The 19,691-nt window shown below is 34.9% G+C and overlaps 1 protein-coding gene across 2 annotated transcripts; it reads right to left on the reverse strand.

The window, feature by feature from the left end:
• Nucleotides 1-5,895: 5,895 nt before the first annotated feature.
• Nucleotides 5,896-19,644, reverse strand: LOC140937330 (protein C1orf43 homolog). Of its 2 annotated transcripts, XM_073386878.1 has the most exons (8): nucleotides 19,348-19,644; nucleotides 17,557-17,658; nucleotides 16,258-16,381; nucleotides 14,960-15,019; nucleotides 12,191-12,357; nucleotides 11,266-11,324; nucleotides 8,963-9,074; nucleotides 7,602-7,741 (listed from the first exon to the last, which is right to left on the reverse strand). In XM_073386878.1, exons 1-7 carry the CDS (start codon nucleotides 19,438-19,440, stop codon nucleotides 8,981-8,983), a joined length of 699 nt encoding a protein of 232 aa, XP_073242979.1. In that variant the 5' UTR covers nucleotides 19,441-19,644; the 3' UTR covers nucleotides 7,602-7,741; nucleotides 8,963-8,980. The 2 variants fall into 2 exon arrangements, with proteins under 2 accessions (XP_073242978.1, XP_073242979.1); XM_073386877.1 differs by lacking the exon at nucleotides 8,963-9,074 and having other exon boundaries at nucleotides 5,896-7,741.
• Nucleotides 19,645-19,691: the final 47 nt, after the last annotated feature.

Here is a 19,691-nt window from a genome sequence, read left to right on the forward strand (position 1 = left end):
GAGACAAGAGCAGAACAGCAGGTTGAACTCCTCAGCTGAGATAAGTAGTCAGGATTAATACCTTTATTTCTGATCATCTCTACAGTTTATGTATATCTGTTTGATCATCTTTGCAATGTCATACAGAACTCCAGCAATGTAAAACAAAAATCTGCTTCGCGAATTGCCTTATTTTGGACATAATATTACTCTGTGCCGTAGGCAATTAAACAACCTCATCCGGTTTAATGATCTCCCAACCAAAACGTATCGAGAGCGTTTGCCTAGCCTTCATGACATTGATCTCTTTAAATCTTGATGAAAAGACTAACTCTGACGCTGATATAGCTTTTGTCAATTCGAAGATAAGATAAACAGTCAATCAAAAACGCAGCAGTTTTCTTTAGTGCAGCTCAATATACGTAGTCTCAGGCACAATCTTGAAAACTTTCAAACTCATTTATTGAACGAGCTTGACTGAGGTTAACTGTCACTTCAATGTTATTGGCATTAGAGAAACGAGAATTAGAAATGCTAATATTACTTCTAACCCTGCAATACCTGGGTATAATTTTGAATTTGTGTCAACACCCATTTCAGCGGGAGGTGTTGGCATGAATATAGACTCTAATGTAACGTACACTGTGATCGAAAAGAATTCAAATGATGCATTTCACTTTTAAAAAAATTGAAATTTATTGCATGTGTAATTTTCCATAGAATAGGCCAGAAGATACTGTTTGTTAATATGTTAATTATAAAACAAGCCTTTCTCGACTATAAAAAGGTCATTTTAAAAATATATAAAAATTGGCATTTTCGCAAATGGGTTAACCCACGATGTTGGTCAAAACTTTAAAATTTCTTGGATGTGTGTTTTTCTATAGAACATGCCTCTGTATACTGTTTGACAAGGTTTTAGAGAAAAAACAAGCCTTTCTACAGTTAAAAAAAAAGTCCTTCTCAAAAAGTCGAAAAATTTGCATTTTCGCAAAGGGGTTACTTTTGGTCAAAAATTTGAAATTTATTGCATGTATAATTTTCCAAAGGATAGGCCAGGAGATAGTGTTTGATAATATGTTAGGTATAAACAAGCCTTTCTCGACTATAAAAATCTCATTTTAAAAAACTGGAAAAATTGGCTTTTTCGCAAAGGGGTTAACCAACGATTTTACTCAAAAATTTAAAATTTGTTGGATGTGTGTTTTTCTATAGAACATGCCTCTATACACTGTTTGGTAAGGTTTAAGAAAAAACAAGCCTTTCTAGAGTTAAAAAATGTCCTTCTCCAAAAGACTAGCCTGCGAGCAAGCTCTCCTATTTGGGCAAGCGAAGCGAGCCTCGCGAGAACGCGCGAGCGAGGGGCCGAGGAAACCTTACTAACTTCAAGGACAAAGACAAACCGGAGGACAGACAGGGAGCAGTATACAAGATCAAATGCTGCGACTGCCAGGCTTCTTACATTGGTGACACCGGCAGAAACCTAAGCACGCGACTGACCGAACACAAACGAGCAACGAAGAATGCTGAGCACCATTTAAAGACGAAACATCAAATTGACTGGGACTCTGCGACATGTATAACGTATTCTACAGACTACTATCAACGTCTTACTTTAGAAAGCTGGTTTACTAACTTAGAACAAACGCCACTGAATCGTAGCCAACAGTTACCAGCGCCGTACAAACGACTTATTGACGAGATCAAGCAAAACTAACTACGAGAGAATGACAATTTGACTAACAACAGACGACTGTTTAACTGTGACAATAGACGGATCGAAACGCACCAATTACTTATTACGAGTCTTCATAGCCAATAACATCACGGCTTAACTGACAGACGACCAATAACATCACGACGTAATTGACCAATCAGATCAATAACCAGAGTATAATACCATCAACTGACGTGATACAACTCACTTTGACTCTGAAGATGACCACCGCACAGGCTGTCGAAACGTCAGTCACTGTCAACAACAACAGTCTTATTCAGCACTACGTTCACCTGGACGATCAAACTCAACCTACTTTTGATAATATGTTAGGTTTAAAACAAGCCTTTCTCGTGTATGAAAAGGTCATTTTAAAAAAATAGAAAAATTGGCATTTTCGATTTTGGTCAAAAATTCAAGGCGTTACTTTTGGTCAAAAATTTGAAATTTATTGCATGTGTAATTTCTCATATAATAACCCAGGAGCAGGAGCCAATCGGCTCCTGCCCAGGAGATATTGTTTGATAATATGTTAGGTATAAAACAAGCATTTCTCGACTATGAAAAAGTCATTTTAAAAAATGTGAAAAATTGGCATTTTCGCAAAGGGGTTTACCCACGATTTTGATCAAAAATTTAAAATTTCTTTGATGTATGTTTTTCTATAGAACATGCCTCTACATACTGTTTGATAAGGTTTTAAAGAAAAAAAGAAGCCTTTTTAAAGTTAAAAAAACGTCCTTCTTCAAAAGTGAAAAAATTTGCAGTTTCGCAAGGGGGTTACTTTTGGTCCAAATTTTGAAATTTATTGCATGTGTAATTTTCCATAGAATAAGCCAGTAGATACTATTTCATAATATGTTCGGTATAAAACGAGCCTTTCTTGACTATAAAAAGGGTCATTTTAAAAAACTGGAAAAATTGGCTTTTTCGCAAAGGGGTTAACCCACGATTTTAGTCAAAAATTTAAAATTTGTTGGATGTGTGTTTTTCTATAGAACATGCCTCTATATACTGTTTGATACGGTTTTAGAGAAAAAACAAGCTTTTGAAGAGTTAAAGAACGTCCTTCCCCAAAAGTCGAAAAATTTGCATTTTTGCCAAGGGGTTACTTTTGGAGAAAAATTTGAAATTTATTGCATGTGTAATTTTCCATAGAATAGGCCAGTAGGTATTGTTTGATAATATGTTAGGTATAAAACAAGGTTTTCTTGACTATAAAAAGTTCATTTTAAAAAACTGGAAAAATTGGCATTTTCGTAAAGGGTTAACCCACGATTTTGGTCAAAAATTTAAAATTTGTTGGATGTGTGTTTTTCTATAGAACATGCCTCTATATACTGTTTGATAAGGTTTTAGAGAAAAAACAAGCCTTTTTAGAGTTAAAAAACGTCCTTCTTCAAAAGTCGAAAAATTTGCAATTTCGCAGAGGGGTTATTTTTGGTCAAAAATTTGAAATTTATTGCATGTGTAATTTTCCATAGAATAGCCGAGGAGATATTGTTTGATAATTTGTTAGGTAGAAAACAAGCCTTTCTCGACTATGAAAAGGTCATTTTAAAAAACTAGAAAAATTGGCATTTTTGCAAATGGGTTAACCCACGATTTTGGTCAAAAGTTTAAAATTTCTTGGATGTGTGTTTTTCTATAGAACATGCCTCTGTATACTGTTTGATAAGGTTTTAGAGAAAAAACAGGCCTTTCTACAGTTAAAAAAAAGTCCTTCTCCAAAAAGTCGAAAAATTTGCATTTTCGCAGAGGGGTTACTTTTGGTCAAAAATTTGAAATTTATTGCATGTGTAATTTTCTATAGAATAGCCGAGGAGATGTTGTTTGATAATTTGTTAGGTCTAAAACAAGCCTTTCTCGACTATAAAAAGGTCAATTTAAAAAACTGGAAAAATTGGCATTTTCGCAAAGGGGGTTAACCCACGATTTTCGTCGAAAATGTAAAATTTCTTGGATGTGTGTTGTTCTGTAGAACATGCCTCTATATACTGTTTGATAAGGTTTTAGAGAAAAAACAAGCCTTTCTTGAGTTAAAAAACGTCCTTCTTTAAAAGTCAAAAAATTTGCATTTTTGCAATTTAAAAATTTTTTGGATGTGTGTTTTGTTTTATAGAGTAGGCCTGGATACACTGCTTAATAATGATTGGAGAGAAAGAATTCTCTCTACACTATAAGAAAGTCATTAAAAAAGTCTAGAAATTTAAGTGTGCGCGACGGGGCAACCTTAGGTTTTGGTCAAAAATTTTAAATTTCTTGCACGTGTGTTTTCTATAGAATAGGCCTGGATATACTGTTTGATGATGTTTCGGGGAAAAAAAGACAAGCCTTTCTAGACTTTGAAAAGGTCATATTCAAAAAGTCAGAAAATTTGTACTTTCGCAAAGGGGTTGGTTCACGATTTTGGTCAAAAATTTAAGATTTCTTTCATGTGTAATTTTTCTATAGAATAGGCCTTATATATTGTTTGATAATGTTTTATTGATAAATCATCTTTACTAGACTATAAAAAGGTCATTTTTTAAAAGTCGAACAAGTTGCATTTTCCCAAAGGGAAACGATCGAAAATTTGAAATTTCTTTTAAGTGTAACTTTCTATAAAATGGGCCTGAATATACTGTTTGATAATACTTTAGTGAAAAAACATTCTTTTTAGACTATAAAAATGTCATTTAAAAGAGTGGAAAAATTTACATTTTCGTGCAGGGTTTAACCGACGATTTTCGTCAAAAATATGAAATTTCGTGCATGTGTGTTTTTCCATAGAATAGTCCTGGATACCAAAAATTTGATATTTCTTTGATGGGGTTTTTCCTTAAAATAGGCCTGGATATACTTAGACGAGTTCTCGGATTACCTTGAGTTAACAGTTGAACTTTAAATACCTTCGATACATGACAGGTTAGTTCAGTAGCGGGCTGTTTTGCCTATTTCCTTGGTGGATTTCTGAAGCATGACCACACATTAATATTTCTCAGTATATTTGGACCTTTTAGAAGCTTGGAGGAAATTTCAAATGATAATTAATAATAATAATAATAATAATAATAATAATAATAATAATAATAATATAATAAAAAGGGGGGGTTTGTAGCGCAGAGACATGATGGTGTACGGAACTTGTTAACGAGATCTGCAATAATGTCGAAATCGAACCACGCCTTCAACCCCTGGACAACGAGCGCTTTCATTTGAGGAGCGCTGTTACAAGTTCTGAGGCAAGGTTGGACATCAAAGCGGGAGGTTTCTGGGCAAGAGGAGTTACGGCATTTTTTGATGTTAGAGTTACGCACGTCAACTCCAAGTGTTACCAGAGCAAGCCAACATCGGAAGTGTTCAAAGAGCAAGAAGAAGAGAAGAAGCGCAAGTACCAGCAGCGGGTGTTAGATGTAGAAATGGGTTCGTTTACGCCTTTAGTGTTTGGAACCAATGGCGGAATGGGAAACGAGTGTCAGCGGTTCTTAAAGCATCTCGCAGACAAGATAGCTCAGAAAGACACCGAGCCTTATCATGTTGTAATCACTTGGCTCAGGACACAGATCTCGTTTGAACTCTTAAGATCGGTACATGCATGCGTCAGAGGTTCGCGAACGCCGTTTCGTAGCAAGCTAGAGCAATCATTAGACTGTAAAATAAATGTCGCTAGTGCGGATATCTGAAATACGTGTATATATGCTTTTATACTTAGGGCTTTTTATGGACACTGGTTTAGCCGTCATTAGTATAATTCGATTGCAGGATCTTAATACTTCTGCATAATGGAATTCTTAATTTTATAGAATTTTGAACTTTTATTATTAATTATATCTATTTCCTCTTCTTTTATGTAAGGTTAAGTTACTTCTATTTTTTAGAATTTGTAAATGAATAGTTTTTTCTATCTTCACTTATAATATATAGGATTGTTTTTGTTCTCTAATGAAGGACGAGGGGTTTTCTTTTGTAACGGATTAAATTGTAGATAGTGTTTTTGATGAATTAATTAGATTTTTTGAAACAGCAGGTTGATTGTAAATAGGATTTTAATTGAGGTTTTGTAATAAAGATTCTTTTTTTAATAATAATAATAATAATAATAATAATAATAATAATAATAATAATAATAATAATAATAATAATAATAATGAAAAGCCCAATAAAGGGGGGGGGGGAGTTTTTGTCATTAAAAACAAAGATGGCAAAAAATCTCAAAATGACATTTCACAAATGATATTTTATAGTTAGAAAGCCTTGTTTTCTATCTACAGCATCATCAAACATCATTATGTAGGCCTCTTATAAAAGAAAAACATCGTAAACCTTGCAATGTTGCCCGCTCAGAGAAACAATCTTCATTGTTAGATATCATGTGACCTGAGGTAACCAATGAGAGTGCGTACTGTTGGGACAATAAGAGTTAACCCATGTAATATCCAGTTCATCACAAGTCAATCTTGTACCCAGAGTCTTCTGGCTTTTTGGACGTCGGCAAGACTCTGGGTACGAGATGGGACACAATTTGTATATGCCTTGCACTTTTCAGGTTGTAAGTAAGACATTTTAAGCCCCCCCCCCCCCCACCCCCCCTTAACGGACGTACATACGTACATACGTTCTCTAGGTACGAATTTATTATTTTCAAATAGACCATAATGCACCTTGTTTACCCCTAAAATTTTGCATAACCAATGTCTTCGATTTCTGTTGGGACGACTGTAATGCAAAATTTTGGGGGGTAAAAAATATGCATTACTGTCGGTGTGAAAATCGTGGATGGATGATTTCATGAGAACCAACATTTCTTTGGTGAATAGGTAACCAAATTTCTCTTACCCATGGTGTTCCACCCTGCATAAAAGTTGTAGAGTGAAAATGATTTAGGAATGGCCTTCCATCAATTTTCTTTCTTTAACCCTTTAAGCCCTAAGTGTGATCAGCATCAATTTCCTCCTTGTAATATCTTTGCTCCATAAAACATTATGGTCACAAGAATTAAGGGTTTGATCACACAAGATGAATTCAATTCATACTCTAACAACTTCTCCCCACTACTTCTATAGGAAGTGTATAGAGACAACAAATGAGAATTTAAATCTTGATATCAGGGTTTAAAGGGTTAAACTGGATTGCCACACGGATTCTGTCCTATATAGTGTTGTCCTTAGCAACCTATAAGTGTTGTCTTTTGCCGCCATTGATTATTGCACTTAAACTAGCTGCTAATTCATTAAAAAAGCAGTTACAAATTGCTTCCATACAGGAGGATATTAGCTCTCACAAAATCATTGCAAAGTTAAGCTTTGAAATTCTTTAAATATTATTGCTAATTTGAGAGGCTATCCCATTAAGCCCAGAAATCCATGTGATACATTATTTCTCTACATCTCCAGACATTTTCTTAAAGAATAAGCTGAGATCAAAGCATTTTCCATTAACTCCTATTGCCTAAATTCTCTCTTTCTCTTTCTTTCTGGTTTAGGAGAAAAGCGATGTTGATCATGTTCAGGGCTGTGCTCTAACAGAGACCGGTGGCCCCTGGTGCCCAACTTTTGCTCCCGAGTGAATAGAAAATACTAGATTTTTCATAGAAATCATATGCTGGGCACCCTGGATTTCATAGGTTTAGGGTACTAGACTCCTTTCAATTTTTTTTCAGAGCACAGCTTTGACCCTTGAGACTTGAAAGGCTTTACTGAAACCTGTCCACTGTCCACTGTTTCATCTGCTATCCATACAGCTCAAAGTGGGTCTTAAAAAACCTGACGGGGCCGTGTGGTATTAACACACTTCTTTGGGTCTGGATATTGGATGAAACCCTGTCTCCTCTTTAATAATTATTTTACATCAAAATAATGTTCAAACACGTCAAAAAATCTCTACAAGCTTATTGTTCCACTTGCAGTCATCTTAGTAGCACCTTCAGCTTGAACATCATCTGGAGTTCGTATTTCGATACTTGCTGCTGGCTCCATCTTGGTGCTTGATGGTGGTTTTCTGATTGGCCTTTTACTATTTCCAGCAATTATCAGGCTCCCAGGCACATTGACATAAAGGCGCACCCTGAGAAAATTAATGATAACAATAAAAAACAACTATTCATTGTTATATATAGAAGATCAACAGCTATCGATTTCTAGGGGTAATGAACAGGTTACAATTTATACACAACGTTTGACATTCATTTGAGTGGTAGCTAACTTACTGGTAATTAACTTCGCGGATACTTAATTTTGCGATTTTGGAGAGACAGGGTTTTATTTTCACGATTTCAATAGGCAATATATCAATAGGCAATAGATCAAGTGACAAAACGTTATTACACATGAAGACAACTGTTTCCAATTTTATCTTATTCACAAGAACATATACGCTTTTTTGTTAAAACACAAGGCAAATTCCCTTGAAAAAACATATGACCTACAATGGGAAAGCAAAACATACAAGCTATAGAGTTCTATTAATTAGCTCAATTTTAACAGGGTTTTTACATAAATTATTTATTTACATTACTTTTCTCTCTGCATAATCCCTAATATTAAAAGATGCAAGGCAAAGACTTAGACAAACAAAATAATTGATATAAACTTAATTTTATTATGTTACACCCTGATAAGGGTCCAAGAAAGGCCACAAAAAAATAGTTTTTATGCTCAAAACATGGATCATGATTTAAACATTAATTTTTCTGCACATACTTAGCCATCATTAGTTTTGTAAAATTAAATATTTTGAAAGGATCGAAACTGTTATCTTCTTTGTTACAGTTACTACGTACATTATGGACTTCATGTATACTATGACAGTGTTTTATGACAGGGCTGTCATTAAGAGGAGGGGGCTGGGGATTTTCCCCGGCTACTAATTAACCATCTTCCCTGGCTACTTTTGAAAGAAAATAAGAGAAAAATGGAACCGAAAGAAATTTCTAGCTGTTTGATTCCCCGCCTACTTGTTGTATTTACCTGGCAACTTGAAATCTTAGTGACAACCCAGAATTTACGCTTTCATAATATGTATGATTTTATACGTTTGGATATTTAAAATGGTTCTTTACTGTGGATGTTTATTTTGTTTCAGTCTGTTGACACAAGTGTGTTTTACAGTTATACATTGAGAGAAACAACAAAAACGTCATTAAAAAATACATTCTTTCAAAATCATCCCTATGCGGAACATTAAATTCTTAATAAGGAACAAGTATGAGTTCTGAGTTATATTCAACACATTACAAGACATTAGGGATGGAAAGAACATACTAACAAGCAACTGCAAAATACTAACAGAGAGACTCTATGCACATCAGACAAGTGCGAGTTTTCCTTTCTTGTTAGAGTGAGCAAGACAAGGCGACAGAACTTTTTCTAAATTGGGGGGTGGATGCTGGCCTTTCACCCTGTGGCACAAGAAAATCAACAAATAGTTGACAAGTTTTGAAATGGTAATGCTAGCCTAGTTAGTAGGTTATCATTTAAATATTTTTACATTAATAATTATTACTTTTAACTTGTCTAAAGGACAAATAGGTTCTCAGCATTACAAGTTGGTGTGAAGAGGTTATGGAAGGCTCGAGTTTAGAATGTATCATAAATTCAATCCGAACTGAATTAACCTTTTATTTTAACCCTTGTGGAACATTTTATGTCTTTAAGCTTTTTTGAAGTGTGTTTATTTAACTGACATTCTTTATTGGAATCAAGGGCGTTAAATATGACTAAAATTTCAAAACATTTTGTCTTTAAAAAGTTACAAAAGCTAGTAATGTATTAAGGTGATTATAAGATTAAAGTAAAAACAAAAAAAGAATTTTTAACACTGTACCAAGGGCAATCTCACCCAGGCAACTTGCATGGGGACATTTTTGCTGAATATTTAAGTTTCAGACCCAACAATTTTTATCGTTTTTGACATCCTCTATCATAATCATAAATCACGTATCACTGTACGTGACATTAAAAAACTAAATATCTTAACATTTTTACCATATAATTTTGTGATTGCATTGTGATATTACACTTAATCACAGTTGATTGACAACTTATCAGCAACAACAAATGTTGACATCCTGTGGATGTTCCTGTTCCTACTTTTTTTGCCGCATGAAACCAAAGAATGTCAAAGGAAATCAAAGAGCTGTACACTTTTTCCCAAGAAAAAGAAGAATGCCATACAGAGCAAACTCCTATCTTCCAGCTGCCGTTCTTTAATCAGGGCGTGTTCGATTGACAGTATTCCGGGATAAGAATCAATGGAAGGAAACCCTAAAAATAACATTCATTGCACTGCAATATCTAGAAATATGCTTGAAAGATAATATTCTCATGTCTGTAGCATTTGAGTGGACAAAAAATCACGTTACAAGAGATTTGATACGATCAATCAAAAGCACCCTTCGTGTCCAGGATGATACAACGATTTATATCCTTAATCAGTGTTTCCTAGAGCTGTACTTTGTCGTATCAAGCAGCCGACACAGATGTGTACGATTTTACAAAATCGGTCAGAATTAAATGTATCGTACAAGTCATCACAAAAGTAAATGGAGAGGTAATTTCAAGAGCTTAATTAAATATCAATATATTTTGGGATTGATCACCCCCCCCCCCCCCCCCCCCATCATACTACAGTAGGAGTTTGTTTTTTTGGGCTCTCAGGTCTTTGCATCCTTGAAGACCCCGGGGCAGTCAGTCAGGTCGGGAGAAAAGGCCCTTTCAAGTACTTTCATCGCACCTTTTCTCCCCACCTGACTGACTGCAACTGGGTCTTCGAGGATGAGGTCATTGATAGGGAAAGACATTCTTTTTCATAATTCATACATGAACCTCTCTAATACCCTTTTTCTCCCTCCAGAGATATACATGTACATGTACAGCTGTAAGTTTAAAACAAGATTGCAGTTTGTGGTATGATTGTTGAGGGACTACTATTGCTATAAAAGTTGCAGGATTTTGGTGGTCATGGAAACAATAGAGACCTTCAGATCAAGATTTTTTGGCATTTCCCGAGAACCACAAACACCAAGAGCCACGTCACCAGTGCCTTGCTGTCGGGTTTGCAGTTTGATGTTCACATTTGTATGGCTAGACCATGCTCTATAGGGTAAGTGACTTACAGCAAGGTGTTTTCTCCTTTATGCATAATGATCCCATGTTTGAGAGGATATACTACTTTTCAGAATCCTTTCGCTTAGAAATAACATTGAATTCTTTTCATACAAGAGTAATTTTGAGGTTGATTTCTCAGCTTGAATAGGAGTGAACGAATGGATAAAAACAAACATGGCAGCTTCAAGCTACCACCTGTGAATCTTAAGTCCCAAATAATGGACAGACTGGTAATGTGGAAATGCTAACCGAAAACCATGGTTTGCCATTTGCAGTAAGATAGCTAAACCTTGATCTTAAGGTCTTTAATAGCCCTTCCTGCCACTTCAAGGAATTACAAGTCACACTGGATATCCATAACACCCAACCTCCACTCAAGAAACACGTGCATTATTACATTGTTACATGCACTATTATTTAACATGTAATATTCTTTTATTAAGTATTTATATATATTTATAAAAGATTGCATTAATACTAAACCTGTCTTTAAGTTGTTCCACAAGGTAGGCAAACTTTCTATACTGCAGTGCACCAAACTCCTACAAACACAAATAGGCAATCAAAATCGACATTCACGTGTAAATTTAGCAAATAATTAAGCTGTGCTGGGTATCAAGTTTAAACTTCAAATTATGTTCCCTACATAAAAATATTTTTACAACTAGTTTTTCTTATTTTTCTTTCTTCTCCAAACCCGCCTTAATTACATAAAGCTAACTGTGGGTTACATGGAATAAATAATTTCCTTTTTCTTTTTCAGTCTACTTTTATTCCTTGCTATCAGTTTGATGTGCAATAAAATTGTTGTTGTATAATAATTTATGGAAAATGATGCACAGAAACAAAAATAGATACATGTATACAAAAGTGGAGTTACAAAAAAAATCAGTAGAAGAAGACTGCGATATAATGACAGAATACTGCTGTCTCACCCGAATTTTAAAACTTTAACTACCCTGGGCGACCGTGCTTTCATTGCTTTGGCGTCTAAACTCTGGAATGATTTACCTCTGGAAATTAGAATGGCCAAATCTGTTGATACTTTTAAAAAAAATTTTAAAGATACATCTTTTTAGTATCGCTTTTCATTCTTAGTTAGGTTTACTTAATACCTATACACAACTATGTCATTTTTATTAATTTTATTTTTAGCAAAACTTTTAAAGAAGTACCTTTTAGTAAGGCTTTTTATTCTATATACAGGTGATGTATTTCTTATTAATTTTATCATTTTAGTTATTAAAATTTATATTAATTTTTGTTCTATGTATTGTTTTAATGCACAGTTGATCATCTCATCATGAAAACTGCACAATATAAATTATTAACTATTATTATTATTATTATTTATTATTATTATTATTATTAATTATTGCTAGGATCATTCGTGAATAATAAAATTTACCTTAGTTTCAAACCTTGCATGTTCATACATATCTGAGACCTCGTCAATAGTGTCATCTCCACCGCGTATCACATTGCATGGTGGCTTCTGGAGAGACTTGAGGTGTTCCCTGACAGATTGTTTCTTCTTTCGACTGTACTTGAAGTCAATTGTGCATAATAGATCATCTGTCCATAGAAAGGATGTAAAAAATAAAGATAGTAAACAATGGAACATTGGAGATGTTTAAGAATGATGTATGAAATAAACAAGGTACCATTTTCCTTGACAGGTACCAGGTCATGAAAAAGCAAGTTCAAGACTTTAACACGTGAGGATGTATTTAAAAAAAATGTTAACCCTTTCACTCAAAAAATTCAAGTTTCTTTTAGTAAAGCCCTGAGAAAAAAAAATTAATAGAAATATGCAAAAGGTCTGCCAAAGAGGTTTAACTTGAATGAACACCATAATCACCATAGGATTTTGTCTACAGAGTAACACATTAGAGCATTAGCTACATTGTATAGGAAACATGGGTTTCAACTAAATAAAGGTTACATTTTTGAGTAATAAAGCCGAATTACTCACACTGAAGTAGTTTTTTGTCATCTCCCATTTAATTCTTGTAGAAAAGTCTAGAAAAAGGCTTTGTTTTCATTCACAACTCAATTGAAAAGTCTTGGTAACCAAGCGTTCCCTCTAAATCCAGAGGTGCGCGCACAAAGTGCATGGTGTATTCTCCTATAACACTGTGCATGTAGCACCACTGCCTCAGGATTTAAAGAGAATGCTTGGTTACCAAGACTTAACAAATACTTATCGAGTCCTGAATCAAAACAAAGCATAATTATTTTCAGGTTTTTCTATCAGAAATGTATGGAGAGAATTTACCAGACATTACATCAGTGTGAGTAATTCAATGTTATTATGCAAAAATTTAACGCATATGAAGTTGAGATTGATAGAACAATAATAGCTAGAGCAATAATTAATAGTAGTAAAAGTAAGAGTAATAATAATCTCATCAAAACATGAATGCTCTCAGTAGCGTTGAGTCTCGCTTGCTTAAAGATAAGTTTTATTGTCAGCTGGTGCTGTTATGCTACTTTTCGTTTGGAATACAAAACGAGTGCTACCGGTATACACTGTATATCATTAAATTTAATGTAAATGTTGTAGTTAATTTTTTTACCTCAGGTAATTTTTAATTTCCTATGTTTCGACTTTATTAGCATACATTACCATGCCCAAATACAAAAGAAAAACAAAAATTACCTGAGACAAAAAATTAACATAAATACTCAAAACGTAAAAATTGCAAGGACAGACAGATATTACTTCAATGAGGAGAACTCTTTCAGGGATTTAACACTCAAAACATTGAACATTGATTTTTACCAGTATAAAATTAATGTATATACCTTAACAAGGTATATACATTTTATCATAGTATCACTGGGATAAAGCAATTTCATTTTCCAGGAAAATTTCAGTTTCTCGACAAAACAATCACTGAATCAGTCAGACTTGGAGTACAATGTAGTTTACTTAAATTTAGTGCTCATTACAGCAAGCAGGGTTATGTTTTGTGAAATTCATCTACAGTCTGTGGCCCACATCACCATGATCCACAATTTATTTATCTATTTTATTTTCAAGTTTTTTTTTTTACCAATCCTCGATCCCTGATTGTGGATCCCAGATCCTCGATCCTAATTTTCAAAATAAACCTTGAAGTTTTGCTCATGAAGATTAGATTAGTTCAGCTCTGTGTTTAATTTTTTGCATGTGAAGGTCATAACCAAATTATTAAAAAAAAAAAGTCCCTAGAGAGGGCATGTGTTTACAGTTTTTACTTTTTTATGCCTGTTTTGCATTTGCGATTTTATCACCTTGCAATGTCATATAAGCATGAAACGTAACCTGTTTTGTCGAAAAAATATAAAGATTTTTTGCATGGAAGAAAAAATTTGCCAAAGAACTACGTGATAAACATTGCACGTTATTTCAGTCATTTCCAAAATTAAACCGCATGCTTATTACAAGACTCATTTGCATACAACGAAAGTCGTCACGATTCTTATCCCCAGTTTCCACCTTCTCTGCTAGGAATGCCTGGGACCATGGCTGACCATTTGGGGAAGACCAATGAAAAAAAAACGCCTGCATTTTTAGAGTCTCGCTATGCTAAAGCAAGCTCGACTAACAAGGGCTTGGACTGAAAGGTTAATTTGAAGACAATTGTATGTCAAGGTTTAACACCTTCTAGTAGCTTCTCCATAATTTATTGTTTCTCATCTTGATTGACAGAAGAACAACAACAAAAATATTTTATTGCACGAAGTTGTAAAATCCATAAGAATAACCTACACTGGGCTTCAATAATGGCATAAGGTTTTAGATACATATAGCGTATTTATTTGATTAAATGCTGCAGCGTTTATTAAATTTTCAATGTTTCCGATGTGGCATTTATGTTAGGGGGGCGTTTATTCAAGGGTGGTGTTTGCTTTGAAATCACTGACAACAGTTACACTGTAAATCGTTTTTTAAATATTATGTACTTTAAAGATTCCAATGTCTCTTATTTTGCTGAGATAGAATCGTAGTTGTCTGGATGGTGTAGATTACCAAGTTGCACTCAGTTTATTCTCATTATCCTTGATTAAACACCACATTCTTTTAATTAAGTGTGTTTCAGCTGCGGTGTTTAATCAAGAGTGGCTTTTATTTGACGGCTGCGTTTAATTGAATAAATACGGTATTTAAGTATTTTAATTTCCCACTGACCTAGTTCAGTCATTTTATCCATAGCCTTCATTCTGTATTTGTAGCTCCTTGTATATTGATCTTCAGAAAAAAAGCACAATAGTATTTCTGATGAGTAATCACCTTTATGATACATGTACTGTAAGTTGAAAAATAAAATGTTGACAAAATTAATACTGGTAAGCTTTTTGCCACAACCTGAAAACTTGGTAAACTGGAGGTACGTACAGTCAACTATCTCATAGGGACCACCTCTCGTAAGCGATCACTTTGAAAATCACCATTTGGTTTCTCAGCTCTCTCGTGAGCGACCACTACTTAAAAATATCTTAACAACTGTGACCACTTTTTAAACCAGAAATTTGACATATAATTCTTTTGTTTTCTGTTTCCCATAAGCAACCACCCAGATTGCTCTCGTATGATTGTAAGAAAACCATGGCTTGAATGTTACGAAAGTTCATTTTTTGTTAGCACTGACCAAGTGGCTGACAGATATAGCAGTTAACTTACAGAAAAGATGGCTGTATTTATGACCTGTGGGTAAACAGGTGGATTGTTACATGTACATAAATGCAAAAATGTTACATGTATGTACAAAGTTTCAACAGTTCCAAACAGTATTATTCGATGCACAAGATTATTGACAGTTGCCTATTTACCTACATTTTAGCTTGTAAGGTAACAACATTATGTAGTTACGTGTATGTTAATCTTTTCAGTTTGAGCTTACATTGTGTATTTTCTTGATTTTTCCTGTAGATGACCACCCCCCGACAGTGACTACTTTGCCGTGCACCAAGGGAGGTCACTTATGAGACAGTTGACTGTATAATAAAATTTATATTATTATAATTAAGTTACTGTGCAGCACTTTGAGTTGAAGAATAACCTCAGCACTTTGAGTTGAGGAATACCTTTAACAAGAAACTTCTGCTGGTAGTAAGATTGTTTGCTGGTGACTCAAACCCTCTGTAACTTAAAGTTCATGCTGAGGCAAACCCAAATTGATCATCTCCCCTTGATTTGCTCTATACTATCTGTTAATATATTTGGATCAGTATAAAATTCTGGGAAACTATCCACCCACCCCTCCCCTTAATTGACCAATGCTAAAATGTGGGATTAAGGGTAGCGTAGGTGGAGGGTTTGCCAGTCAAGAATAATAATTATCATTTGATTTATAATGATCATAATTATATTCTTTATGACTTAACTCTGGTTAACTTGTCAGAACGTTCTCATACAATGTAACTTAAACTGTAAAAAAATAATAATAATAAAAAATGATAGAGAGAATATTATTTTGTCATGGGTACCTGATGGAGATTCATAGTTGGCAGAGCCATCCACTGGTTTGTTGAACTGTTCTGATAACATTCTTGGCTCCATCCTTAATTGAGAAATCCTTTGTAACTGAGCTGAAATTTCTCTTCCTAAACTCTAATTGATCGGAAACACAATATGCACAAATTACATTAATGTGTAATAAGCTGTAAATGTGAAGAAATGTAGATGTGTTAATCAGTCATGGAAATATACTGTTTGATAACTGTTCAGCTAGTTTATTACAAAATCTAGATGCAAATGAATGCACATGTTACTCAGCAACACTGCTGTACAGTGTATGCAAGCAACTCCAGGCTATCCAAGCCACAAGCTACATATATATACCCAAGGCATCCAGCAAGAAACTAATCCCATGTCTGTTACCAGAGACTTACCTAGAAGTATATGGGGAGTTGAGTTCGGAGGAGGGGATAGGAGATAGGGTTAGGGTTAAAATGAATGTCAAATTTCACAAGAATTGTGAAAGCACAGGTAAAATTCTGAAAATTTCATGTTGTGAAATTTGACATTCATTTTCTCGGGCTTCAATAAGAAAATTTCTTTGGTGTTATTACAGATGACTAGTTACATCTTTAGCCCTTGAAAAAGGTAAAAAAGAATGCAAATGCTTTAAATTATTCTGGTAGAAGGTTTTTGTCCACGGAAAATCAAAATTACTCAATTTCCTAGTGGATTCAGTCTCAAAGTTCTCCAGTTGGTAACCAAGAGTAACTTAGTCCCATTTAGACAGTTGACAGACAGAGTTATCAATGGACCTGTTAAGCTTGTTGTATGTTTTGTTTTCCCATTTCAGACAACGTAATGGTACCCCAGAGAACTGTTTCTTTCAAAATTTTAATGTTGTCTTATGCTTGTGCACCCAAATGCATTTGTATGCATAATTAATGAAAAGACAAGAGGAAAAATTTCCTGGAGAACATCTGGTGGTCTGAATTGGGAAAACAAAATATACAAGCTCAAAAAGGTCTATTATTAGTGGCAACAGAAACAGGTTTCCTCGTATCCTTACGAAGAAAGTGATGGGAGAGGGGAGGGGGCACTTATTTGAGGAGAGCCCTTTTTTTTGTTATTTTGGCCAGGGGTTGGGTGCTTATTCCAGGAAGGGTGTGCACTTATTAGAGCATGCGTACTTATTCCAGCTAATACGGTACAATGTATGTTCATCAGAAAATTAATCAAGGTTTGAAGCAGCCACCTTGAGATCCAAAGTAAACTTTCTGCCAGCTAAGCTACGCTAGACTGTATGCTCTACATTACAGGTAACTTACTCTAGGTGCATCGCTTCCAACAGGGGAGTGTGGTCCTCTTTTTGACAGCAATAACATCCTCAGTATTTGCCGTTTCACAAGAATGACAATAAGAAGTCCAATCTGAAAAGGTTGTCACTGATCAGCATAATAAAATACACTTGAGCTGTTGTGACTGCTGTCAACCTCCACCAACAAACACCTCCAGTAAATGGACATTTGGTTGAGTTTAGTTTAATGAATTCGCCACAACCATTTAACAACATTTAATACTCAACAAAAGCAAATAAAGCAAAGGTAACTACATGTACACTGCAGTTGTTGTATCATGAGGAAAGAACAATGTCTCAACTGCAACCTTAAACTACCTCAATAACTCAGCAGTCCTGGAGCGCTCTCCCTTTAATGGATACCATTAATACCTTTAATACGTCTGTGTCCACAGGCTACTCATGTACCAGTTTTGAATCTTACCTACGGACACCTTGTATGACTTCCGCACAGCCCCAATTTATTATCTATTATGTATTCAGCAATCTCATACTAATTCACACAGACAGTTTTATTAATTTATAAACGGCAGCACTAAAACACGGAATCCGGAATCGGGAAACGGAATCACGGAAACGGAAACGGAAACGGAAACAGAAACGGAATATGGAATCTGTGAAAGAAGGTTCCAAGCGATCGATTTGAAAAACATATATATTAGCAATGACAATAAAATAAATAAACAGATAAAAAAAAAGACACAAATGAATAAATTAGCTGAGTAGAGGAGAGGAGACCTGCTGTATCACTAGAGGAGTCGATTCTAGTGAAAAGACGCTTGATACCACTATCGGCAATGAATGCAAATTCTCATGGGACAGCAAAGCGAGGAGAAAAACATTACTGACAAAAACTAGTGCCGTAAGAAAAAGGTAAGTTATATGGAGACAGACTTCGTTTGAATCGTCAGAGGCGTCGTTTATATAACTGAAGGTCATCGCCGTCAAGTTTTTCTTAGTGTCTTTTCTGGGTTGTCTTCAACAGAGTTCAGTTTTATTTATCAAGACAACTTACTCAAGAGAACCATGGCATTGTGGAGTCCAAACCGAAGAGAGAATTGTGCATGCATTTTCTTGATGCCGCAACCGATTACATCAAAATAATGCGCCATGTTTAATAAGCCTCTTCAACAAAAATACGGACGTCCACGTAAATTCAATTACCGGTACACCAGTATTCCATCAGTATTCAGCTTGGTGAAAAAGTTGAACTTAGCTTGAATTAGCTACAAAAGTAATATTTAACTGTATGATTCAACAAATGAACTCGTGAATAAAAATTACTCGTAAAATTACTTTCATCGGCCTTGCAGCGCAGTAACCCACACTACAGCAAACCTTATCAAGACACAATAACAAGAATATATTTAAGGGAACTGCCAAGAAAACTAAGACAACTCTCTTTGGATTGTACTAAGTTGTGTAATGTGAAATTCTTAATTTTCTATCATTGATATCTGAGTCCGTATTCCGTTTCCGTTTCCATTTCCGGATTCCGGATTCCGGATTCCATGTGTGCTGCCCATAAATGAATGGAGTGGAAACATGTACAGGCATATATGTTGTGGTTCAATTTTATCCTTGGTTCAAATTTTCTTTTCTTTTGTTTCAAACTCATTATCATGTTATTATCATACATTACCATACCCAAAACAAAAGAAAAGAAAATTTGAACCAAGGATAAAATTGAACCACAACATATACACAATAAATGTATGAAGCTGCGCGGAAATTTTACCGAAAATCATACCCTTGAACTTACCGAAATGGTGAAAATGATAGTCATTACCAGCCCAACTCCACCCAACTTCTTCAGGAGTTTTGCATCGGTACTGCTGACAGCAGAGTCCGCCATCTTGAATCAAGGGCAGTTCTTCTTGCTTCTTCAATCTTGTCTCAGAAATTTTGTCCTCAGAGCACAGTTTACAAAACACTGTATATCATACAGTACAGAAAAATAAGCAATCACATCCTGGGTTTTACCAAACAGGAGATAAACTGAGTTTGAATTGGCTGATCCGCAGTAATTTCGCTTGATCCAAAAGTCTTGTTTGCAGATTGGTACGTCATGTAAGAAGGAAGAATAGCACCTACTTAGTAGCCGCG

Source organism: Porites lutea, chromosome 5 (assembly GCF_958299795.1).
Source record: "Porites lutea chromosome 5, jaPorLute2.1, whole genome shotgun sequence".
NCBI classification, from domain to species: domain Eukaryota; kingdom Metazoa; phylum Cnidaria; class Anthozoa; order Scleractinia; family Poritidae; genus Porites; species Porites lutea.